At 44.6% G+C, this 26,771-nt stretch overlaps 1 protein-coding gene across 1 annotated transcript in view; it reads left to right on the top strand.

The window, feature by feature from the left end:
• EBF4 (EBF family member 4) overlaps window positions 1-26,771 on the top strand; it is a 59,168-nt gene that overhangs the window by 6,707 nt on the left and 25,690 nt on the right. The window contains exons 3-7 of the mRNA XM_047854088.1: window positions 4,315-4,471; window positions 4,691-4,754; window positions 4,906-4,961; window positions 6,574-6,647; window positions 7,764-7,832. Of these exons, the coding sequence (XP_047710044.1) occupies window positions 4,315-4,471; window positions 4,691-4,754; window positions 4,906-4,961; window positions 6,574-6,647; window positions 7,764-7,832 (420 nt within the window). The remainder of the gene's footprint in view (window positions 1-4,314; window positions 4,472-4,690; window positions 4,755-4,905; window positions 4,962-6,573; window positions 6,648-7,763; window positions 7,833-26,771) is intronic.

Raw genomic sequence — 26,771 nt, forward strand, 5'->3', positions numbered from 1 at the left:
AGCCAGAGACATGCCTGTAGTTTCTCCCCGCATCCCGGTGGCGGTCTTGGGCAACCCCATCTTGGAGACCACAGAATCAGAGACATTGGCCTTCATCCACATCCGTCTGTCTCTAAGCCAGTAAGAGAGCAGACAGTGGCCCCACCTCCCACCGGTAGCCCACCTGCACCCAGCAGGGGCTCTCAGACCTCTCTGCACCCCTGCCCCCCCCATGTCTGTTTTCTGAGTTTGAGTCAATCTCTCTTTTCTTCCTTTGTGTTCTTTCATCTTGGTTTGTTTCCTCATTACAAGAGCAAAAGTCTCTCCTTACCCCTCCCACCCCTCTCCCTTTGGGGCTTGCACTCCCACTTCAGGATGTTGATTGGTCACCTCCTGCACGTTGGGGGTGCAGGGTACAGAGCGGGGGGTGGGGGGGGAGCCAGGAAGGAGAAGGAAGGATAGTCCAGACCTACCTCACGTTCTTGCTGATGTGCTGACCCTTATGTCATTCTCTGTCTCTTGCTCATAGGAAATACCGGAATGCCTTTAAAGTAAAACTTACTCTATTTCACCTTGACCCTCTCACATGTCCAGCCAGAGTATGAGCAGGGTGAACTGCAGGCACTCACAGACCAGGAGCGAGCCCTGGGTGTGCCCAGCAGGGGTCTCGCCCACTCTGCGGTCCTCTCCGGGTCTGCAGGGGGCTGGAGCTCTTCCTCATATTGTTCTGTCCTTGTTCACCTGATAGTAATCCTGTCGGGAGCTGTAAACTAGCCACCTGTCCCACTGTTTTGCCTGGATGTCTGTGAGCCAGGGAAGAGGCGGGTGCCTCAGACCTGCTAAGCAAGGTGGGGAAGGGACGACGGTGCTGGGCTTCCCCAGGAATGGAACTGAGCCTGACCCCACTTTGGGGTAGGGCACAGGTGCGTGAGGCAGTGCAGCTGCTCCGTGTCCCCCAGCTGGCAGCACTGGGTGCTGGTACGCAGGCCCAGGCAGGGGGCAGAAGGACCTGCTCTCTTCTCTCTCCCTGGGTTTCCTGACCTCTGTCCCCAGGAATCCCCTCTTGGATGGAGGGCAGCCCCGTGAAGGGAGTTTGGCTTGGGACTTGGGCCAGACTTCCTAGGTCTGGTCCTTAGAAGCCTGGCAGGAGCTGGCAGGCAGCCAGGACCCGGGACTGACTGACATTTGCCAAGAGGGATGGATGAGAGAGACGCATGCCAACATCATTGATTTACTCTTGGCCTGGAAGTGCAGGGGTGTCTGTGAAGAAAGGGTACACTGAGTGGTCTAGGGGATTGCGTTATTGCTCGGCATCCACCCCTTGTCTGTTAAGGCCCCTCTCCTTGGACCTTCCATCCCTGCTGCCTGAGAGCCTTCTAGACACCTTCCCTAGGCTAGCTGATGGAATAAAGGGCACAGTGATGGGGAGGGCTCCACAAGCCCACCCTTCTGCCTTTTCTCCCCTCAGGTGGTCCTGGAAACTGACCCTGGGAGCACCTCCTCCCACCACCCCTAAACTGGTCCTGGGGTCAGTGTTGCTGCCTCATTAGCATATGCATCAACAGTAATCAAGGACCTGCTGTGATCAAAGCTCTTCAGCGTCCCTGCTTCTGGCAAATGGGAAGCAGGAGGGTCAAGGCCAGGACTTGAAAGGACCGGCAGCCTGAAAGGGAGGGGAGGAGAAGGCTGAGGAAATGGGAAGCTGGAGGGGGAACATCCCTGCAGAAAGGGACAGGTGGTTGGTGAGGAAGAGAAGGTGTGGGTGGCCCTCCTCCAACTCCTTGATCAGAGAGAAAGAAGACCATCATTTCTGCCTCTGAAATCAGCATTTCACATGGAACGGTGAAGCTCTCAAGTAGGCTTGAGGAGGTAGAACACTGGTCCTTTCATTGTATTTACTATAATATGTAGGAGGGGCGCCTCGGTGCCTCAGTGGGTTAAGCGTCCGACTCTTGATTTCGGTTCAGGTCATGATCTCATGGTTCGTGGGATCTGGGCTCGAGCCCCACATAGGGCTTTGCACTGACAGCACAGAGCCTGCTTGGGATTCTTTCTCTCCCTCCGTCTCTGCCCCACCCCTCCCCACCTTGCGTGTGCTTGTGTGCACAGTGCCCTCGCTCTCTCTCAAAATAAATAAACATTAAAAAAAAATCCTGAATAAATATGAGTAAAAACATAACAAGGCTCTCAAGCCAGGATATCCCAGATATTATGGTTTTGCATGAATATCCCAGCACCATCACCCTCATCCTATCCGCATCCCTGGGGCAGCTTCTCTTTCCCACCCCAATGCACCCTCCCCACAGGCATCATCTTCTAAGCCCTGCCTGGCTTCAGAACCTTCTGGTGGCCTTTCCTTGTATTTATCAAACTACATCCCTCAACATCCATTATCTCACACAGTTTCTCAGAGTCAGAAATCAGGGGGCAGCTCAGGGCTTCTTATGAGGCTGCAGTCATCTGAAGGCTTTGCTGGGGCTGGTAGATCTTCTTCCAATGTGGCTCATTCATGCTGCTGGCAAGCTGAGGGCTGGCAGAAGACCTTGGGTCTTCTCCATGTAGACCTTCCACATGGCTGCTTGAGTGTCCTCACAAGATGGCAGCCAGCTTTGCTCTGGGTAGCTGATCCAACAGAACAAGGCAGAAGTCACCGTGTCTTTTATGACCTAACCTTGGAAATCATATGCTCTCATTTGTGCTGCATCCTATTGGCCACACAGACCAACCCCGATACAGTCTGGGAGGGGACTACACAAGGGCGTGAATGCCAGGAGGAGGGGATCATGGGGCACCATCTTGGCTACCACACGCGGGAACGCCAGCCTGAGCCAAGTCAAGTAAGGTCCATTCCTGGAGGGTGTCCCAGGGCCCCCCACATACACTTGTGCACGCCACGAAGCCTCATTTCCCGGTGACTGTGGCCACAGCCACCTTTTGTAGAAGGAGGATCTGAAGCTACAAGAGACCCAAGGAACACTCTTTTTAAGAGTGGCCCGGAGGAGAAAGTCTAAACTCCATGGCCTGGTTTTTGTGTCTCCGCAGTCTGGCACTACCAATGCAACTTTTCTTCTCTTCACTTCACTTTCTAAAATCTAGAAATCTAGGGGCGCCTAGGTGGCTCGGTTGGTTAAGCATCCAACTTCGGCTCAGGTCACAATCTCGCGGTCCGTGAGTTCGAGCCTTGCGTCGGGCCCTGTGCTGACAGCTCAGAGCCTGGAGCCTGTTTCAGATTCTGTGTCTCCCTCTCTCTCTCTCTGACCCTCCCCCGTTCATGCTCTGTCTCAAAAATAAATAAACGTTAAAAAAAAAAAATCTAGAAATCTAAAATCTAAAATCTGGTCCAGTGACACCAACCCTCACACCTACAACCATTTCTCATGCTGTTTGTTCTGCCCCTTGGCCTGCTGCAACTGTCGAGCTCCTAGTCACTCCTCAAGAACCAGGGGAACAGCCACCGTCTCCGTGAAGGCTTTCCCTCACCTCTCACAGACAGAAGTGATTTGCCTCTATAGATTTTTTGCATAGTAACATCTTTGGGGGAGTACCCACCACTGTGCCTTGTGCTATAGCTCTCTGTATCTGTCTTCCCTCCCTTCCAGGCATTTAATTCTGGCCCCACTCAGTGCCATGCGTCCAGTGCTTGGTACGTCGTTGAGGCTGAGGAAATACTTGATGAATAGGGCCTTTGTTTTCCCTCTGCCCTCACCCAGGCCTTGCTTCTAGGAATCGTTTCTGATGAGCCAGGAGAAAGTCTGGGCAAGGCTAGACCAGAAGGTCCTTCTGCCCAAGGGAACCAGCGTGTATCTTTCCCAAAGTGTGAAGGCAGGTCCCTATATACCTACGGAGGACACCCCCTGCCTTCAGACATAGCCCGGGTTGTGGGCTGGACAGATTAATGGTCCTGCACCAGTTTCATGTCACAGGCTGGGGTACAGTGGGTTGTTTGTTCCAGAACCTCCTAGCTGCCCCCTGATGCTCTAAAGGGCAGTCACAGGTGCCTCTGGTCAGTTAGATTGGCCGCTCATATATGTGGTTTTAGAGATCAGCCTTTCAAAATGTGGGGCCCAGGGGAAAACCTGCCTCCACTGCTGCCTGCTGTGACACTTGTCGTCAGCAGAGCAGGCTAGGGTGACCGCCGTCTGGGGAGCCCTGTCTAGAACTGAGATCTCTGGCAAAGGCAAGGATGGAATGGGCCCATCCAATCTAATTTCTTGCCCAGACTCTTGCCATGTCAGACCCATGTCCTGACCAGCTCACCTTCCTGGTCGGAGGCGATGGGGTCTTTCTCTCCGGAGGGCACTTCCGGTGGTTTTCCAGCTCCTTTCCTCCTCGCAGTGGCGTGGGCCTGGCACGCGCACATTTTGAGAAGCAGCCCCCCTCCAACCTCAGGAAATCCAACTTCTTCCACTTCGTGCTGGCCATGTATGACCGGCAGGGGCAGCCCGTGGAGGTGGAGCGCACAGCCTTCATCGATTTCGTGGAAAAGGACCGTGTGAGAGGCTCGTGGGCCAGAGCATGGGGTGGGGAGGGAGGGCTTCCCGGAACCCCCTCCCACTGGGCAGTTGAATGAATAGCCCGTGAGGAGGCGGACAGAGAGGGGGGTGGAATGGATGGAAGGGAGGGAGAGGGCGTGGGATGAGGTGGGGGGAGCTGAGGGGAGGCTGGAGGATCCACGTGAACACTAAGCATCCTCCCCATCTTGTCCCTGCAGGAACCTGGGGCTGAAAAGACAAACAATGGGATCCATTACCGCCTCCGATTGGTGTATAACAATGGTGAGTGACGCCCAGAGGAGGTCTAGGATCCCCGAACCTTGTGTGACGTAGAAGGCCCCATTCCTCCGGCGGAGGAGGGCCTGGCTCCAGGCGGGGAGGGTGTGGCGTCATCGGAGGCCCCAGCAAGCCCTCTCCACCTCCCCACCCTTAGGACTTCGGACGGAGCAGGACCTCTATGTGCGCCTCATTGACTCCATGTCCAAGCAGGTGAGCCAGCCCAGGGGATGCTCAGGCCCATCCCGCCCTCCTCTCCGACCCCATTTGAGTGTGAATCCTCATCCCTGCCCCCGCCTCCCCCATGCTGCTCCTCCCCACTGGTCCAGCCCCCACACGGCAGGAGGGTGTGCATGGCCTTGCCCTGCAATCTGGAAGAAGGTAATATTTGTACAAAGGCTCTTAGGTTGCCTCCCCTAGAAGCCCAGCCTAGAGGGGCATTCAGGTGCATGGGCTTTATTGGGGAGCAGTGGAGAAGCACTCAGGAGAAGGGGAGAGAAGGAAGCAGGACAGAGAAGGCTGAGCGGGGCTCAGCAAGGACGTGGTCCCAGCTGGAGTCTAGCCTCAGCCTGATCCACAGGGAGCTCTAGAGACGGAATGGCACCCAAGTTGCGCCCCCTTGAGGCAAGGAGGCCAGGATTCTGTATCCTGTATCAGTCAGTCGTTGGCTGCGGACCACTCCCAAGGGGAGAGTGTAACTTTTGAGACATTTCCAGGCTAGGCAGCTCCTATGTGCTGAGGGCAACTCTCAAGAGAAAGCCCTTAGCAGCCTACACTAACCACAGCTGGGGGGTGGGAGCACTGGTCCAGGAAAGGGGACCAGGTGGGACCCCAGAGCTTCTACTGCAGATCCTTAGTGCCTTGCTGCCGTGGAAGGTCACAGGAGGCTCAGAGGCCAGCATAAGGAGCTTGGGGAAATTGAAATCTGAGTAAATCCCTGTGGATCCTGCCAAAGGCAGGGCCCCAAGACTCAGGGCTTCTTCAGAGAAGTTGTGAGTGCTGGTAAGGAACAGGGTTGTGTCACAAATGGGCCAGTCAGTGGCCTGGAATGCAAGGTGGAGACGGGCTTTCCCACAGTCTTCAAGTAGCCTCCACCCAATCCCCGGGCAGAGGAAGAAGTGGTTTATTTCTAGAAAGCCTGCGGTCACCGCGGTGTGGGAGGCAGACCAGGCAGTGTGGCAAATGGGACCGTGCAGGGGACAAATGTGGAAGGGGTTGGAGGAGGTCCAGAGAGACAGGGACCCCACAAGTGAGAGCTGGCCGGGAGGCGCAGAGGGTTAGAAAGTGGGAAACCAGAGCTGCGGTTTATGAAGCTCGCACTCCCTGCTTCGGGGGGCAGAGCAGATGCTAAGGGACCCATGGGGAGGCTGATAGAACAGTGCAAGGGGACACGCGGCCCTGGGCTGAGGACACGATACGGAGAGCCCAGAGGGACAGTGCCTCTGAGCAGGAGGCAGAGGTCCACTAGGGGCATGGAAACAGTGGAGAAAAGAGTGTGTCTACCCCACCAACAACTTGACCTTGGTCCTTGTGGTCTGGGGACATCCCCAGCCTCAAACAGAGCTGGCTCTGGAAAGCGCGGCCTGCGGACAATCAGAATCTGTAGACCGACCTCGTGACACTCTAGCCCATCCCGCCCCCCACTGTGGTGGTCCTGATTTGGCCCAGATCCCAGCTCCTGCTTTGCCTTCTTGGGCGCCCCAGAGGCCCAGAGCAAGTTGGAGGGCATGATCTTCCGTGGGGGCAGGGCTCATCTCTTCCCTCCACTTGGACTTGAGAGGAGCCTCCTTCCCCTCGAGCCTGTGCACTCCCCCTCTCCCCCCAGGCCATCATCTATGAGGGGCAGGACAAGAACCCCGAAATGTGCCGAGTGCTGCTCACTCATGAGATCATGTGCAGGTGAGAAGGTTTGGGTCACTTGCACCTTGCCCCTCGGTCCCCACCAGGCCCTGCTCCTGACCACTGTCACCCCCCTCCTCCTCCTCACAGCTCCCTAGGGAAGCCGGGTGGGGGAAGGCGGTGAGGGAGGAGGGAGGCCCTTGAGCACAGCGCTGGCTGAAGAGAGGGTCCTTGAGGCCCCATTAGCCTGGCCTGTTTATGTGGCTTCGCCAAGTGTTTTTGTAAGAGAGGCCTCCTGCCACCACTGGAAAGCTTAACTAATAAAGCTCAGGGGAGGCTCGCTGGGGGGAGGGGGGAGCAGGGTTGGGCCTCCCGGATTAGCTCAGGAGCTAGAGAGAGGAAACTTTGCTGCTTCCTAGGTGAACCTCAGGGTGCTCCCTCAGCGGGGTGGGGAGGGGGGGCGGGGCCGTGGCGGGGGTGGGGGGGGAGGCACAGCTCTTGGCTCCCCTTCCCTCGTTACCCCAGAGCTTGGCATTTCTAGGCAAGGTCTCCTCCGGAGATGCCAGTCATACAGGGTCCTGAGAGGCAGTTCTTCATGCATGGAGAAGAGAATAGCATTCAAAAATCTGGTTGGGACACCGGCTACCTTTGGGAAGAGTAGTGACAAGGAAGAGGCATGAGGGGGTTTCTGGGGCTCTGATCACATCGTCACATTTGGTCTGGGTGCTGGTTGCATGGGTGGGTTCACTTTTTGAAAATTTATGAGCTGCATGCTTCCAATTTGAGCTCTTTTCTATGTGTATAAAAAGTGTCCAGAGAGAGAGAGAGAGAGAGAGAGAGAGAGAGAGAGGGAGAGACCCTGTAGGTGGCCAGCAGCCTGCTTTTCCTGAATCCGCCAGGAGCAGCATGCCATTGGGACAAGGGTTCCCCAGCCAACCTTGCCCTCAGGACTGGGCCCTCCAGGTCCCCACAAAGACCCTTCCTTCTCCCCCAGGCTCCTGGGAATGAGTCCCCTGGACCAGGGATTCCACAGTCAGAGACAGGACATCAGTATCCTCATCCTGAAGCATGTATGCGAACTCGTGCGCGCGTGCACACACACACACACACACACACACACACACACCTTCTCCTTCCCTCCCTTTCCTCCTTCCCTCTCTTCTCATCTACCCCCAGCCGGTGCTGTGACCGGAAGAGCTGTGGCAACCGGAACGAGACACCCTCTGACCCGGTCATTATTGACAGGTACAGGCTGGAGGCCCTGGGGGGGCCAGGGCGGGCTGGGTTCAGCCACGGGGCATGGTGGCGCACCCACCCTCCTGTTGGTGGCTCTAAGCAGAGACGAACTGTCAGACTCCAGGGAGCTGCCCCCCCTGGCCTCTGAGCGAAGCTCCCGGTGGTAGATTTCTGGGGTTGGGCCTAGGAGTGTGGTCCCTGTGGAAGGGCACCACTCTGGGGAGCCGGGGTGGGGGGGCGGTGGGGGCCGGAGGAAGTGAACCAGAGCCCAGAACATGGGCTGGGAGGACTGAGGGGCTGGCAAGAGAAAGGCAGGGTAAGCAGGGTTCCAGTCCCCCATCCCATTCTACCCCTGCACTGCTTGACTTGACGTCTCTAAACTCCCGTTTCCTTCGTTTGAAAAGTGGGGACATGCTTGGTGGGTTTCGGTCACAGGATCGTCAAGGCGATGCGTGTAAAGATGCATGCTGCCACCACGATGTTTTAAAAATTATTTTGTTTCCTTTTGAATTATTCTCCTTATTCTCCTCTCAATAGATAACCCTTCACAGGAGCAAAAATTCGGGTTTAAAAGAGTTTATGGGCGGGGGGGGGGGCGGGGGGAGAGAAAGGCTCCCACCTCTGCGTCTCACCCATCCATTGCCCTCCAAACAAGCAACCGTTGTTAGCAGTTTCTTGGGCATCTTTCTTGAGACAGTCTGCACACAGATGAGAAAATGCAGATACGTATTCTTTTTGTACCTTTCCTTTTATGTTTATAAAAATAATGGCACACTGACTGTACTTTTCAGCTCCTTTTCTCTTCTCTAAAAAACGTGTGTATCCGGGAGGTTCCATCAGGACACAAGAAGTCTCTTTCTTCTTTTTTGCTACTGCAAACTATTCCATGGGATGGAAAAGCTATAATTTCTTATAGTCTGCCATTGCTGGACAATTTGGCTGTTTTCGTTCCTTTTCGGGGATAAAATATTCTGCAGTGGCTTACTTTCTCCATGTGTCACTTTGCACATACATGCATTTATATGAAGGATACTTTAAAAGCAGCACTTCTGGGTCAGAGGAGATATGCATTTGTAGTTTTTTTAATGTTTATTTATTTTTGAGAGAGAGAGCATGAGCAGAAGAGGGGCAGAGAGAGAAAGAGACACTGAATCTGAAGCAGGCCCCAGGCTCTGAGCTGTCAGCACAGAGCCCGATGCGGAGCTCGAACTCATGAACCATGAGATCATGACCTGAGCTGAAGTCAGACGCTTAACTGACTGAGCCACCCAAGCGCCCCTGCATTTGTAATTTTAATAGTTATTGTCAATTTGCCTTCTGTGGAGATTACACAGTTGGTATTCGTACCAGCAGTTTTGAGAACGCCTGTTGCCCACCCTCTGGCCAATTAAATATGTTGTTTATTCATTCAACAAATATACATTCTTTAATATTCACTCTGTGCCAGGGTCTCTTCCATATTCTGTGGATTAAGCAGCGACTGAAACAGACAAAAATGCTTGTGTTTATGGGCTTATGATCTAGCAGGGGAGGTGGACACGAACTGAATGAGTGAAATGGATATTATCTTAGATGGTGGTAACGGCTAAGGAGAAAAAGCAAACGTCACGAAAGATCAGAGAGTGCCCAGGAAGGGGGTATTGCAGTTTTAGAGGATTTAAGGAAAGCCTCGCTGAAAAGATGACATTTGAGCCAAGGCCTGAAGGAAGTAAGGGAGGGAGCCGTGTTTGAATCCAGGGGAAGAATATTCTTGGCAGGAGCGTACCTGATGCATTTAAGGAGGAGCAAGAAAGCGCAGGTGACCGGAGGAAGAGGGACCATGGGAGGAGGTGGTGTCAGAGAACCAGCGGGTGGGGGAGGAGGCGGGCAAGACCATGCAGACAGGGCCTTGTAGGTTGCATATAGATCATTATAAGGACTTTGGCTTTTATTCTGAATGGCATGGAAGCCATGGGCGGGGGATAGGGGGGCAGGCAGGAGAGGCTTGGGAGGGGAATGAGATGACCTGATTTATATTTTAGCAAGATCACTCTGACTCGTGTGTTGCGGATGACCTGTAGGAGGCAACGGGGGAGGCAGGGAGTTGAGTTATGAAGCCAGTACAGTTATCCAGGTGAGAGTAAGCGGAGGCTGTTATAGACGGGGTGTTAGGCAGGAAGTGGTTGGATAAATTTCATAGGCAGAGCTGACAGGATCTGTTACGGGAAGAGAGACAAAGTGACACAGAGAGAGGGGAGTTAAAGACATCCAAGATTTCTGAGCTGATCAGCCCGGAAGGACAGAGTTCCTATTTCCTGAGGAGAGATTTCAGGACGAGTGGGTTTGGGAGGAGAGAGGTCAGGAGTTTGGTGTTAAGATGTTTGTTAAATGTCCAGGGGGGTTGATAAGCAGCTGAAAACATGATGATGGATCTCAAGGGAAAGGTCCAGGCTGCAGATAGAAATCTGAATGAATGAATGAATGAATGAATGAATGAATGAATGAAGTCGTTAAGAGAATCAATGCTGAATGAAAATAGAAGAGGTCCAAGAACTGAATCTGGGCTATCCAGTGTTTAGAGGTCATGGAGATGCAGAGCCAGCAAAGGAGAATGAAAAACAGCAGCCAAGGCAGTACAAGGAAAGTCGGAGGAGTGGAATGTCCTAGAAGTCTGGATAAGAAAACATTCCAGGGACACCTGTGTGGCTCAGTCAGCAGCTAGCTCTTGATCTCCACTTAGGTCATGATCTCATGGAGACTAAGAATTGACCATTACATTTAGCAATGAGGGGGACATCGGTGACCTGAACAAGAGCTATTCCAATAGAGTGGAGGGGCAGAAGTCTGTTAGGAGGGTGTCTGAGAACGGGAGAAGAGAGACTAGAGGCAGTGAACAAAGGGACTCTGGTTCTGCTCTAAAGGGATCAGAAGGGCACCTAGGTGGCCCAGTCGGCTAAGTGACCAACTGTTGGCTGATTTCAGGTCATGATCTGGCGGTTGGTGGGATCAAGCCTGGGGCAGGCTTCCCTGCTCAGAATCTCACTGCTTGGGATTCTCTCTCTTCCTCTGTCTCTGCCCCTCCCCTGCTCTCACATATGCATACCTGCACTCTTTCTCTCTCTCTCTCTCTCTCAAAGTAAGTAAATAAAATACTTTTTTTTAACGTTTATTTTTGAGAGAGAGAGAGAGAGCAGGAGACGGGCAGAGAGAGAGGGAGACACAGAATCCAAAGCAGGCTCCGGTCTCTGAGCTGTCAGCACAGAGCCTGATGCGGGGCTCGAACTCGCCTGTGAGGTCAAGACCTGAGCCGAAGCCGGATGCGCAATCAACGGAGCCAGCCATGTGCCCCAAAATAAACATTTCTTAAAAATTAAAATAAAGAAATCAGAGAAATGAAAAGGTCAAGAAAAAAATACAGCGTCTTCATATGCTGAAGGGAGAACCCAGTAGGAAAGGGGGAAACGATGCTACAGGAGAGATAGAGGTGGAAATTGCTGAAGCCATGTCCTTTAGTCAGCAGAGGGCATGAGATCCCATGCATGGGTGGAGGACTGGTTTAGCTGGGAGCGCAGACAGTTCTCAATGGACAGAGCAAGGAAGTCAGAGAGCCTGGACCCGGAAGTGGGCAAATCAGGACATCTTCTTTCCTGATTGCTTTGTTTTCTCAGTGTAAGGGGAAGCAAGGCCAACAGTGAAGGATAAGGATGGAGAAGGAGACACTAGGGCATGAAATAGTTGTCCAGGAGGATGAGTGAACCATGGAAACGTCATGTGATTACCAAGCAGCTACGAAGGGCCTGCCTCAGGTTTATGGTCATAAGTGAGAAATTTCTCCAGCCACGCTAAACTACATGAGAGGGCAGGTGCAGAACAGGTAAGCGGTTGCGTAGAAGCAGAATTAGGGGGTTGCCAGGTGAGTGTATTGAAACCCGAGAGGGCAAGAGAGCGAAAAGAGTATGCAAAGGGTGTTTACGAAAATGGAACCAGGAATTTAAGCTAGATAGGGAGAGGAATATGGGCGGGTGAAGAGAAAGCAAGATACAGGGCATGCAGGTTCTGTGATGGGGCAAAACAATTTTTTGGAGTTGAGGTACCAGAAAGGGGTTGAGCTGGAGTTTAGAAGATGGTGAGACCGTGGGTTGTCCGTAGGGAGGATTATTCAGGGATTACATTTATCAGTAAGATGTGGCCAAGGAAAGGTAGAGACAAGGTCACTGGAGGAGTGATGCTCACGGAATGCAGAGGAGAATGTCTTGGAAGAACTATCTATCTATATTGATCATGAAACCACCAAGAGTTATGACAGGATCATTGTCCAAGAGTGTGTGTAGTGATGCAGCAGTAAAATCTTCAGGGAGTAAAGGCAAGCGATCTTGGGGTTGAAAAATGCAACAAGCAGTGGTCACTATATGTATATATTTTTTTTAAATCTTTCTCTGTCAGCAAAGTGTATTGGGATATCCTGGTGAATTTCATTTCTGTCACTCTGAGGTTGAACATGGTTTCAGGTATCTAAAGTCTATTTGTATTTCCTTTTCTGTGGACTATCTGTTCATATCCTTTGTTTCTTTTTCTTTTTTTCTTTTTTTTTAAATTTTTTTTTCAACGTTTATTTATCTTTGGGACAGAGAGAGACAGAGCATGAACGGGGGAGGGGCAGAGAGAGAGGGAGACACAGAATCGGAAACAGGCTCCAGGCTCTGAGCCATCAGCCCAGAGCCTGACGCGGGGCTCGAACTCACGGACCGCGAGATCGTGACCTGGCTGAAGTCAGACGCTTAACCACTGCGCCACCCAGGCGCCCCTCTTTTTCTTTTTTAAAAAAAAAATTTTCATGTCTGTTATGTATTTTTGAGAGAGACAGGCAGGGCACAAGCGGGGGAGGGGCAGAGAGAGGGAGACACAGAATCTGAAACAGGCTCCAGGCTCTGAGCTGTCAGCACAGAGCCCGATGTGGGGCTCAGACCCATGAGCCACGAGATCGTGACCGGAGCCGAAGTGGGACGCTTAACTGACGGAGCCACCCAGGTGCCCCCTTTGTGTATTTTTCTATGAAGGATTGGCTTTCGTTATTGATTTGTAGGAGTATATGTTAAGGAAATTAGCCCTTTGCATGTGTCGCTCTTTTTTCTTTCTAGTTGATTGTTATCTTGTAACTTCTTATGACGAAACTTGCCCAGCCGCTCAATCTTTTAAGTGCTCTGGATTTTTGTCATCGTGAAAGGCCTCTGTCACACCAACATTGTTTTTAAAAATGTATCCTCGGGGCGCCTGGGTGGCGCAGTTGGTTAAGCATCCGACTTCAGCCAGGTCACGATCTCGCGGTCCGTGAGTTCGAGCCCCGCGTCAGGCTCTGGGCTGATGGCTCGGAGCCTGGAGCCTGTTTTCGATTCTGTATCTCCCTCTCTCTCTGCCCCTCCCCCGTTCATGCTCTGTCTCTCTCTGTCCCAAAAATAAATAAACGCTGAAAAAAAAAATTTTTAAATGTATCCTATGGTTTCTCCTGGTACCTTTATGGTTTCATTGTTTACATGTAAATATTTGATCCCTTTGAAAAAATAACCAAGTTCTTGTGTCCCATATAATACATACAGAAGAAAAATATAACAAGATAGAAATTATGAGGCATAATGATCAATGTACACCTGTGAACCTACCAACTAACTTAAAATTAGAACATTAAAAATACTATTTTTTTAAGTTTATTTATTTATTTTGAGAGAGAGAGTGTGAGCCTGGGAAGGAGCAGAAAGAGAGAGAGAGAGAGAGAGAGAATCCCAAGCAGACTTCACACTATCAGTGCAGAGCCCAATGCGGGGCTTGAACCCACAAACTGAGCTCATGACCTGAGCTGAAACCAAGAGTCGGATACTTAACTGACTGAACCACCCGGTGCCCGACATTAGAAGTGTTACTGAAGCCTTCACTATCTCACACCGATGCCTACCCCTCTCCTAAAGGTGATGAGTAAATGAACTGTGGGTTTATCCTGAAAATATCTAAAAAATATCTAATAGCTAAAAATTAGATTGTAAACAATATGTTTAGTTGTGCTTATTTTTAACTTTATAAAAGTGATATCGCGTTGTAGTAGTCTTCTAAAATGTTCTTTTTAATTGTGCTGTATTTAGCTATGGTTGGCTGTGCTTTGTTTTTGCTGTTAGAAGCAAAGCTGCCTTGAACATTCTTGTCTGTCTCCCCTAATTCGAACAGGTGCAAGAGTGTGTTTAGGATGTCAACCTCAGACTGGATCTGCCAGGTCATAGGGTGTGGACGTGATTAACTTTAGGAGTCAAGGTCAAAGCGTTTTTCAAGATGGTTGTCTTGAGTAGTGCTCCCAGCCACAGTGATTGAGTTCCTATTGCTCTCCATCCTTACCAACACTCACTGATGTCAAACCTCTTCGTGTTTGCCAGCCTAGTGGGCACACAGGGAATTTAATTTGCATTTTCTTGATTACTAATGAAGTTGAGCATATTTTTATTTGTTTATTGGTATTTGCATTACTTCTACTAAGTATATGCTAAAGTCTTGCCCATTTTTCTTTTTGAATTGTTCGGGTTTTTGATACTGATTTTAATGATTCTTTATGAATCCTAGATACTGATCCTTTATCAGGAAGGTGTATTTCAAGTATCACAATGTAGCTGAATTTATCAATATTTTTCTCATGGTGTTTGCTCTGTGTTTTATTTCAGAACTCTTTCCCTATGCTGCATCATAAAGATATTCTTCTATATTTTCTTGTAAAGGTTTTACAGTTTTTCATTTTACAATTAGGTTTATAATCCATATGGAACTAATTTGGGGGCATTGTGTGAATTAAAGAGTCATTCTAATTACTTTTATTTATAAATCACTAATTATTCTAGTATCACTTACTAAATATTTCATCCTTTCCTACTTAGCTGCAGTATCATCTATATTCGAAATCAGGTTTCCTTCTATTTGTGGGTCTGTCTCTAGACTCTTTGTTTTATTCCTTTGATCTGTTTGATAATCCCTGTGCTGACATCATGTTTTTTAATCACTATAGCTCTACAATAATGATATAAACAAGTGTGTAGGGCAAGCCTCCTACCCTCTCTTGTTCTTGAGGAGAATATTGCATATTTTGGCCTTTTGTGTTTCCATATAAATTTTATAATCCATTTATAAAATCACTCACACACACACACACACACACACACACACACACACACACACAGATCTTTGGGTGCCTTGGTTAATATTACAATTAACTTGTACAATAATTTGGAAGAGAATTCACATCTTTTTGCTACTGAATCCATATCCATGAATATGGTTTCTCTCTCCATTTATGTATATTTTCTCTAATGCCTTTCAGTAAAGTTGTACAATTTTCTCAATAAAGACCACATATACTTATTTTTTTTATTTATTTACTCATTCAATAAATATTTATTGAGCATCTACTATGTACCAGGCACTGTTCTAGACTCTGAGAATACCAGAGTAAACAAAGCAGACAAAAGTATCTGTACTCATGGAGGGAGAAGACACAAGGAAGATAGGCAAAAGCAGTAATTCTGAGTGTGGTAGAACGTGACATGTTGAAAAAAATAGAGAAAAAAAACTGATCAGGAATTTGGGGGTTGGGGAAATGCGATTTTTAAATGGATTGGTCATAGTAGGCCAAATTGAGAAGGTGGAATTTGAGGAAAGATTTAAAGAGATGAGAGAATGAGCCATTCAGATGTATGAGCAGCTTATTTCTAGTACAGTTTATATTTTGTTGCTATTACAAATTATATCTTTTTTTATATTTTCTAACTCTTTGTTGATAGTATAGAGAAATACAATTGGTATTTGCATGTGGATCTTTGTCTTTAGATTTGTTTTGCTTTTTCTTTTTTCTTTTTTTTTTTTTTCAACGTTTATTTATTTTTTTTGGGACAGAGAGAGACAGAGCATAGACGGGGGAGGGGCAGAGAGAGAGGGAGACACAGAATCGGAAACAGGCTCCAGGCTCTGAGCCATCAGCCCAGAGCCTGACACGGGGCTCGAACTCACAGACCGCGAGATCGTGACCTGGCTGAAGTCGGACGCTTAACCGACTGCGCCACCCAGGCACCCCTGTTTTGCTTTTTCTATATAGACAGTCGTCTTATGCAACCTTGTCTGTTTCTTTTTCTATTCAATTCTTACGTACTTTTTTTTCTTACTTTATTGCACTGGCTAAACCTCAAGTACAGCACTGAGTACAAGCAGTGGCAATGGAATTCTTGTCTTGTGTTTTATTTTGAAGAAAATGTTTCCAATGTTTTACTATTAAAAACATGGTTACCTGTAACTATTTGCTAGTATATTCCATCAGGTTAAAAAGTTTGGTAAGAAATTTTTGTTTTGGGAGGCTTTTAAAATCATGAATGGATGCTGAACTTCACATGTTGCTTTTCTCTGCATGTACTGAGTTGATCAGATAGCTCTTCTCCTTCAAACTATTCATGCGCTGAATTCCACTACTGGTTTTCCTAATCCTGAATTACTACTGGTAGAAATCTAACTTGATAATAGTTTACTGTCTTCTCTATATGCTGCAGGAATTGGAATTGTTAATAATATTTTTAGAGTTTTTGCATTTATGTTCAACAGTGATTGGCTTGTAATTATCTTATAATGTCCAGGTATGATTTTGACAGTTAGTGATGTACCAGCCTCAAATAATTAAAAGGGGCATGTCTTTCTTTTACTGTTTGCTGGATGAGTTTGTATGAGTTTGGAATGATTTGTTCCTTGAAAATTTGTTATAATTTGCCTCGAGTTTTTGTGGATGAGGAAGAGAGAATTTTTAAACCATTGACTCTTTTTTTTAAAATGGTCATAGACATTTTAGGTCTTCTATTTCTTTTTTTACTTTGCTTTGGTGAGTTATTTTTTTTTAAGGAATTTATACATTGTACCTAAGTTTTCAAATTTGTTTCCATAAAGTTGTTCATAATGTTCTCTTATCTTTTTTCTCTTTGCTGTATTTTTAACTATGAACATTTTCCATTCCTGGTATTAGTTGTTTGTATCATATCTTTCTCTTCAATAAGGTTTGTCAGCAATTTGTCACTTTTCTAAGACTTTTAGCTTACTCAGTCTTTTTCCAATTTTTGTGTGTTTGCTTTGCATTACATTAATTCTGTATCTATCTTGACTTTGTCCCTTCTCCCTTGACTTTGTTTTGTTCTTTCCTAATTTCTTGAGTTGGACACTTATTTCATTAATCACTGACCTTCTTCCTTACTAATACAATCATTTAAGGCTATCACATTTCTTTAAAATACTACTTTCCTATAGCTCACATTTTCATATCTCATATTTTTATTATCACTCAGTTTCAAGGATTGTTAAATTTCTGTTATGACTTCTTTTTCAATGCATGGGATACTTAGAGGTGTGTTTTCTTGTTCTTTATTTTTAATTAACTTTATGGGGCGCCTGGGTGGCTCAGTCAGTTAAGCATCTGACTTTAGCTCAGGTCATGATCTCATGGTTCACAGGTTCGAGCCCCACATCGGGCTCTGTGCTGACAGCTCAGAGCCTGGAGCCTGCTTCGTGGATTCTGTCTCCCTCTCTCTCTGCCCCTCCCCTGCTTGTACTCTGTCTCTCTCTCTCTCTCAAAAATAAAACAAAACATTAAAAATTGGATTAAAAAAGCATAAAAAAAGCAATTTATGAGGTATAATCGATATGCAATAAAATGTACATGAAGTATACAGTTTGAAAAGTTGTGACATATGTATATACTGATGAAACCATCACCACAATTGAAATAGCGAACACACCTTTCAACCCCAAAAGTTCCTTCATGCCCCCTTGGAATCTTTCCCTCTCTCCCCTTGCCTCCATCCTCAGGCAACTGCTGATCTGCTTTCTGTCATTATAGATTTGTTTGCATTTTGTAGAATTTTATATAAATGAAATTATACAATGTGTGCTTTTTTTGTCTAGGTTTTTTTCACTCAGCATAATCTTCTTTGTGTGTTTCATCCATGTTGTTGCATGTATCAACAGCTCATTCCTTTTTATTGCTGAGTAGTATTCCATTGTATGAATATAGCAAAATGTATTTGTGCCAGCATCTCTTGATAGCCATCTGGGTTGTTTCCAGTTTTTAGCTATTACAAATAAAGCTTTATAAACATTTATGTGCAAGTCCTTTTATGGACAAGTGCTTTCATTTCTCTTGGGAAAAATCCTAAGAGTGATGGTGAGATCATATAGTAAGAGTATGTTTAACTTTGGGGCACCTGGGTGGCTCAATTGGTTTAGTGTCCAACATCAGCTCAGGTCATGATCTCACAGTTCGTGAGTTCAAGCCCTGCATCAGGCTCACTGCTTATAGCACAGAGCCCGCTTCGGATCTTCTGTCCCTCTCTTTCTCTGCCTCTCTCTCCCTCTCCCAAAAATGAGTAAAGATTTTTTAAAAAGAGTACGTTTAACTTTATAAGTAATTGCCTAACTGATTTCCAAAGAGGTTGTACCATTTTACATTCCCGCCAGCAGGGTATGAGAGTTGTAGCGCCTCTACATTCTCATCAGCATAATAGTCTATCTTTTTAATTTTAGCCATTCTAATAGGTGTGTGGTGGGGTCTTATTGTGGCTTTAATTTGCACACCTCTACTGACTAATGATGTTGAACATCTTTTCATGTGCTTATTTGCCATCCATACGTTTTCTTTCAAGAAGTGACTGTTCAAATCTTCCGCCATCACTCCTCCTTTTTATTGGGTTGTTTGCTTATTACTAACTTGTAGGAATTCTCTATCTTCTGTCTATATTCTGTGGATAAAAGTCAGATATCTATTTTACAAAAAAAAAAAATTTTTTTCCAGCCAGTGGCTTGTCTTTTCATTCTCTTAGTGTTATTTGAAGAGTATGAGTTTTTAAATTTTCATGAAGTCCAATTTATTACTTTTTTTTCTTTTATGTATTATGCTTTTGATGTCATAGCTAAAAAAATCTTAACTCAGTGACTTCAGCTTTCATTCTAGGAAACCAGAAAAAGGAGATGAAATTAAATCCAAAGTAAGCAGAAGAAAGGAACTAATCAATAGCAAAATAGGAAACAGATAAACAATAGAGAAAATCAATGAAACCAAAAACTGGTTCTCTTAGAAGATCAATAAAATGGATAAATCTATAGCCAGACTGATCAAGAAAAAAGAGGGAAGACACAATTTGCCAATATCAGGAATGAGAATGTGGCATCGCTATATATTCTAGATATATTAAATATATCAGGAACATTTTGAACAATTTTATGCCAACAAATTCAAAAATTTAGACAATTTATATTTAAAAAAAACTTTTTTTAATGTTTATTTATTTTCAAGAGAGAGAGAGCACGAGTGGAGGAGGGGCAGAGAGAGAGAGAGGAAGACACAGAATCTGAAGTAGGCTCTAGGCTCTGAGCTGTCAGCCCAGAGCCCAATGCAGGGCTTGAACTCACAAAGCCGCAAAATCATGACCTGAGCCGAAACAAGAGCCAGATGCTTAACCGACTGAGCCACCCAGTTGCCCCCAGCCAATTACTTTCAAAGAGATTTTGAAAAGATGAAAAATATCTTCTACATTTACCCATGTAGTTAACCATTCTTTTCTGTAGACCCAGATTTCCATTTTTCTTATGCCTGAAGGGGATCTTTAATATTTGTTTGTATAGTACGGGGTAGAGAATTTGGGGTTGACTGTTGTTGTTAAGATGTTCATTGTCTTCTCTTGCATGTCTTTCTGTTTTTGAGAGAGAGAGTGTGTGAGTTGGGGAGAAGGGCAGAGAGAGAGAGAGAGAGAGAGAGAGAGAGAATCTTAAGCAGGCTCCACACTCAGCACAGAGCCCAATGTGGGGCTTGATCCCATGACCGTGGGATCATGACCTGAGCTGAAATCAAGAGTCAGGATGCTCAACTGGCTGAGCCACCCAGGCGCCCTTCTCTTGCATTTCTGATGAGAAATCTGTTACCATCATTATCTTTGTGCTTGTGTGCATACATGTCTTTTATCTCTGGCTGCTTTTAAGATTTTTCTCTTTATTATGCATTTTTAAAAATTTGACTATCATGTGCCTTGGTGTAGTTTTTCTTCAAGTTTCATATGCTTGGAGTTCATTGATCTTTTTGGATCTATGAGGTTACAGTTTTCTTTACATTTGGAAAGTTTTTTTACCGTTACTTTCTCAAATATTTTTTTGCACCCCACTCCTTTGGGGACTTCAGTTACTTAAATACTAAACTGCTTGAGGTTTTCCTGGAGCTCACTGACATTTCATTTTGGGGGATTTTGTTTTATTTTGTTTTTCATTTGGGATAGTTTCTACTGCCATGCCTCAAGTTCACTAATCCTTTCTTTGGCAATGTTTCGTCTGTTGTTAATCCCTTCCAACATATTTTTTATCTCAGACATTGTAGTTTTCATCTCTACAAGTTTGATTTGTATCTTTTTTATATCTTCCATGTCTCGACTTAAATTTTTGAATATACCAAGTACTGTTATAATTACTCTTTTAATGTCTTTTCCTGCTACTTCTAACATCTGTGTCTATTCTATTTCAATTGATGGATTATTCTCATTATGGGTCTTATTTTTTTGCATCTTGGCATGCCTGGTATTCTGTAATTAGATGCCAGACATGAATTTTTCCTTGTGGGTGTTGGATATTTTTGTATTCCTATAAATCTTCTCGAGCTTTTGTTCTGGGATGCAGTTAAGTTACTTGGAAACAGTTTGATCTTTTTGAGTCTTGATTTCATGATTTATTAGACGGTTCCACAGCAATATTCCATCTAGGACTAATTACTCCCCACTACTGAAGTAAGACCTTCTTGAGCGCTGTACCCAATCTCTCATGAATTATGAGTTTTTTAAGTCTAGCTAGTAGAAACAGGCACTATTCCCATCTCCATGCGAGCACCAGGACTATTCTCTTTATTCCTTTTGGGTGGTTATTTCCTTGGCCTTGGGTAATTTTGTTATACGCACACACTGCTCAAATACTCTACTAAATACTCGAGGGAGATGTTTCAATAATATTTATATAACATATATTATATTATATTTTCTGGTTCCTCTGTGTACCTCTCTCCTCCAGGTAGGTCTGTCCTAAGAAGTCTAGCTACCTTGGTCTCCATGGACTCTCAGTGTTATCTCCTCAATTCTGACATCTGCTGGGCTCTGCCTCAGTTCCCCCCTCCTGTGCTGTGATCTGGAAACTCTCAAAGCAATATGCTGAGACATTTGTCAGGTTCACCTCACTTATTTCCCATCTTTTAGGGATCACTGTCTCTTGTTCTCCGATGTCTATTGCCTTGAAAAATATTCAGTGCATTTTGTCTGGTTTGTTTTGTTTTCAGGCCACAGGTAAAGGTAGTCTCTGTTACTCAGTCTTGATTAGAAGCAGAAGTAGAAGTATGTTTTTTAGTTCCCAAGCATGTGGTGTTTTTCTGTTTATTTTTGTTGCCAATTTCTAACCTAATCGTGCATCTAATTGGGTCTACCACTTTATAATCAAGATTGTTAACTGTGTTGTTCAGATCTGTCTTTCCCTTTGTCTGCTTGACCTGTTACGAATTGAGATATAAGGTTATCATCTTTGCATGAACTTTCAGCTTATCTTTGTGAGTTTCATCATTTTTTATATATACATATCAGGGGCACCTGGGTGGCTCAGTCGGTTAAGCGTCCGACTTCGGCTCAGGTCATGATCTCGCGGTTCGTGAGTTCAAGCCCCGTGTCGGGCTCTGTGCTGATGGCTCAGAGCCCGGAGCCTGCTTCAGATTCTGCGTCTCCCTCTCTCTCTGCCCCTCCCCTGTTCATGCTCTGTCTCTCTCTGTCTCAGAAATGAATAAATATTTTTAAAAAAATATATATATATACATATCTAAATTTATATATATTAATGTAGCCATCAAAACTTGATGGAACTCACAAAGATAAGCTGAATGTTCATGTGGAAGATTAATATATACAGTATGTAATTAATAATAATATATATTATTGGCTATTTTATTGATTGTGGACAAGTTTTAAAATCTTATAGCTCTCTTCTGGGTTGAACTTTTTGTGGGAATTTAGTGATCCTTTATTTCTAATATGTATGTGTATGTGTGTGTATTTTATTTTTATTATTTTTTTAATTAAAAAAATTTTTTTTGCTTTAAAGTCTGTATTATCTCATATTATTTACAGGCTCTTTCAACTTACTTTTGGTTATATTTGCATCATATGCCTCTTTTCATCTTTATTTTCAACCATTATGTGTCCTTGTGTTTCAAGAATTTCTCTCTCTCTTTTTAAAATAAGTTTATTTCTTTATTATTTTGAGGGAGAGTGCACACGTGTGCAGGGAAGGGACAGAGAGTCGGATGCTTAAGCAACTGAGTGACCCAGGCACCCCTGGAATATTTCTCTTTTAATGGCATATTGCTGGATTTATTTTTATTTAATGCTTATTTATTTTAGAGAGAGAGAGAGAGAGACAGAGCATAAGCGGGGGAGGGGCAGGGAGACAGGGAGACACAGAATCTGAAGCAGGCTCCAGGCTCCAAGCTGTCAGCACAGAGCCTGACACGGACCTCGAACTCACAGACCGCGAGATCGTGACCTGAGCTGAAGTCTGACACTCAACCGATTGAGCCACCCAGGCGCCCCGCTGGATTTATTTTTTAAATCCAGTCTATTTTTTAACTGGCAAATTAAGTCCATTTACTTTATTGAGATTATTGATTTATTTTAACTATTTTCTACCATCTTACTTTGTGCTTTTTTTTTTAAATTTATTTTGAGAGAGAGAGAGAGAGAATGGGGAGGGGGAAGAGGGGGAGAGAGACAAAATATTAAGCAGGCCCCATTCTTAGCGTGGAGCCCAACAAAGCTCGATTGCATGATCCTGGGATCATAACCTGAGCTGAAATCAAGAGTCAGATGCCTAACTGAGCCACTCGGGTGCCCCTACTTTGTATTTGTTCTACTTCTTCTGTGTTTATTTTCCTTTCTTGCTATATAAAAAAATTGTGTATCTTGTTTAATGCAGTGTATGTTTCTTATTCCATTTTTCCCTTTCCTGGTTAGAAGTTTATTCACTTCGTTTCTATTCTTTTAGTTATCACCCTTGAAATTTTCTGTGTATTCGTAACAAAGTCATAATTTCTTTCCTGACTAATAGAATCTTGGAGAGTGGTATGCTGGAGCTTGCTCATATGAACTCACAAGAGCTAATTGTTGGTATCTCTTCCCAACTCCATATTCAATGACATTACACTGATAGCTTGATATCAGCCATGGGTGGAACGTATACAATCATGGAAGTCAGCAAACATTATAAATCATGGATTTCCCCACTCTGGAAATTATTGTTAACCATTTACCAGCTCGCCGCTGATCTCAGACCCTTCTAGTACCCCTGCCCTATTTATAAGATGTGTAGTCCAGAATTTTAACTCTTTGAAATTCCACACATTTTTAATAGTTTTTATCATGTATGAAAATTTTTTCTTTAGATTTACCGGGGTGGTTTTTTTTCTTATCTTTTTTTTTTTTTTTTCCTTGCATCTTACAACTTCCTCTTGGGTCACTTTTCTCTCCTTCTGAAGTATATCTTATAGAAGTTCCTACTTTAGTGAAGGTCTGTGGTGATAAATAGCATGCTCGCTTTTGGTTTACTATCAATGTCTTCAGATCACTGTCTTTCTTGAAAGATGGCTTTCCAGGGGTGACTGGGTGGCTCAGTCAGTTGGGCGGCCGACTTCAGCTCAGGTCATGATCTCGCGGTCCGTGAGTTTGAGCCCCGCGTCGGACTCTGTGCTGACGGCTCAGAGCCTGGAGCCTGTTTCAGATTCTGTGTCTCCCTCTCCCTGACCCTCCCCCGTTCATGCTCTGTCTCTCTCTGTCTCAAAAATAAATAAACGTTAAAAAAAAAAAAAAAGGAAAAAAAAAGAAAGATGGCTTTCCTGGAACATAATTCTAGATTGATAGTTGGTTTTTTTTGTTTTTTTTTTTTACTTGGCACATTAAAATACTTACATGGTTGCTGTTGAAAGGTACAGCATACATATCATTCTTTTGTGAGTAAACTCTCTTTCCTCCATGTCTGAATATAAGGGCTTCTCTTTGTCTTTGGAGTTCTTCAGTTTACTCTAATGTGTCTGGTTGTGGACTTTTTTTCTAACCTGCTTAAAATTTGTTGATCTACTTATATCTTTCCTCACTTCTGGAAATTGCTCAGCCTTTGCCTAATGTTACATCTCAGTTCTATTCTCTCCGTTCTCCTTGTGGCACTTCAAATGACACTCCAATTTAGACCTTTAATTCTGTCCTCCCTATATCCTAAACAATTTTATATTTCTGATCTATTTTTCTCTTTGTACTGCATTCTGGGTAATTGTTTTTTATTCATCTCCCCATTCACTAATTCACTTTAGTTGTATCTAAAATATTATATACTTTAGCCAATGAGCTACTAATTTCAGTGATTTCTAAACGTTTTATTTAGTTCTTTTTCAAATATGTCTGGGTTACCTGGGTGGTCTCTTGGTGCTTTCTCATTTTTTGTTATTTTTTAAATGTTTATTTATTTTTGAGAGAGAGAGACAGCACAAGTTGGGAAGGGCAGAGAGAGAGAGAGAGGGAGAGGGAGACACAGAATCTGAAGCAGGCTCCAGGCTCCGAGCTGTCAGCACAGAGCCCAATGCGGGTCTCAAACTCACGAACCATGAGATCATGACCTGAGCTGAAGTTGAGCACTCAACCGACGGAGCCCCCCAGATGCCCCACTCATTTTTTAAATTAAATTTTTATTTCTTTAAAATGTTTGTGGTTGGGACACCTGGAGGGCTCAGTCGGTTAAGCATCCGACTTCAGCTCAGGTCATGATTTCACGGTTAGTGGGTTCGAGCCCCGCGTCAGGCTCTGTGCTGACAGCTCAGGGCTTGGAGCCTGCTTCAGATTCTGCGTCTCCTTCTCTCTCTGCCCCTCCCCCACTCATGCTGTGTCTCTCTCCATCTCTCAAAAATGAATAAAGGTTAAAAATGTTTTTAAATATTTGTGGTTATTTTACATTCAGTACTTGATAATTCCAATATCTGAAGTCCTTGGGTCCTGTATCTGTTGTTCATTACTTTTGCTGACTCTCATTCATGATGGCTTGTTTTTTGTTTGGTGTTTGTGTTGTGATTGTTGTGGTAGTGGTGATGTTAGCTCATATTTAGTTGAACCACATCAGGGCTGGAACAGGGTATGCTTTCCTCTGGAAGGATTTGTGTTTCATTCTACCAGGAATAGTTGGTGCTACGAAACTAGGACCTCTCTGGTTTCCTCAGAGGATTCAGAGCCCTTATCTGAAGTGTTCCCTATTCTCCATCCCCGTGTGTTTGTATTGGCATTTGCAGCCAGTACAACCCTAATATTTGTGCCAGCTCATAGTTCACAGCTCCCACCCAGATTTCAATTTCTTGGTTTTGTTTTTGTTTTTTAAATCCTTGGAGATTTCCCTTACCTTTTAGATAAAACCTCAGGATATAGTTGTATTGGGAAGGCACTTTGAAGATGCAGAGTCTACCATACTACTGGAAAAGGAAATCATCCATTTGGAATTTACCCTGGTTAAAGTTAGGAAATAATGGGTCTACCTATAGTTTTTTCTGATAGCTCCAGTTGTCCCAATAGCCATTATTGAAAATCCATCTTTTCCTACCAATTGTAAATATTACCCATGCTATATTTGCATGAAAATATAATTATTTGTATTTCTGGACTTTCCATCCTATTTCATTATTCCATCTATTTATTAATGTGGAATATGATGCTGTTTTAATTTTTGAAGATATATAACATTTTTTAGTAATAGAGAGATCTAGTACTCCTCCTCATTACTTACATTTTAGAATTTTCCCAACTATTCTTAATTATTTTTTATAGTAATTTTACAGTTATGTTGTCTAGGTCACCAAAAAATCACTTACTGGTGTCATATTTTAAATTGTGGTAAAAAATATATCAAATGAAATTTACTATCTCTATCATTTTATTTTTAAATTTTTTATCTTTATCATTTTAAGACGTACAGTTCAGTAGTGTTAAACATATTCACATTGTTGGGCAACAGATCACAACTTTTTCTTCTTGCAAAACTGAAACTCTGTACCCATTAATCAACAACTCCCCATTTTTCCCTTTTCCCCACTCCTGGTAGCCACCATTCTATTTTATGCTTCTCTGAATTTGGCTACTTTAGGTACCTTATATAAGTAGAATCATAAAGTATTTGTTTTTTTGTAATTGACTTATTTCACTTAACATATTCTCCTTTTTTTTTTTGAATGTTTATTTATTTTTGAGAGAGAGAAAGAGAGAGAGAGAGAGAACAAGCAGGAAAAGGGCAGAGAGAAAGACACAGAATCCAAAGCAGGCTCCAGGCTCCAAGCTGACAGCACAGAGCCTGACGTGGGGCTCAAACTCACAAACTGTGGATCATGACCCAAGCCAAAGTCGGACGCTTAACCAACTGAGCCACCCAGGCACTCCTTAACCTACTCTCCTTAAGGTTCATCCATGTTGTAGCACAAAACAGGATTTCCTTCCTTTTTAAGGTTGAATAGTATTCCATTTTACATATATACCATATTCATCCATCAACGGACATTTGGGTGCTTCCATCTTTTGGCTATAATGACTAATGCTGCTACAAATATGAGTGTTAAAATATCTCTTTGAGACCCTAATTTCAGTTCTGTTGGATATATATCCATAAATGGGATTATTGTATCATATGATTGTTCTTTCTTCAATTTTTTGAGGAACACCATACTGTTTTCCATAGCAGTTACACCATTTTACAATTTTACCAACAGTGGACAAGGGTTCTAATTTTTCCACTTCCTCACCAACCTTGTTATTTCTTGTTGTTGTTGTTTTTTTATAGTAGCCATCCTAATCGGTGTGAGATGATATCTCGTTTTGATTTGCA

The sequence above is a fragment of the Prionailurus viverrinus genome, chromosome A3 (genome assembly GCF_022837055.1).
Source record: "Prionailurus viverrinus isolate Anna chromosome A3, UM_Priviv_1.0, whole genome shotgun sequence".
In the NCBI taxonomy this organism is placed as follows: Eukaryota; Metazoa; Chordata; class Mammalia; order Carnivora; family Felidae; genus Prionailurus; species Prionailurus viverrinus.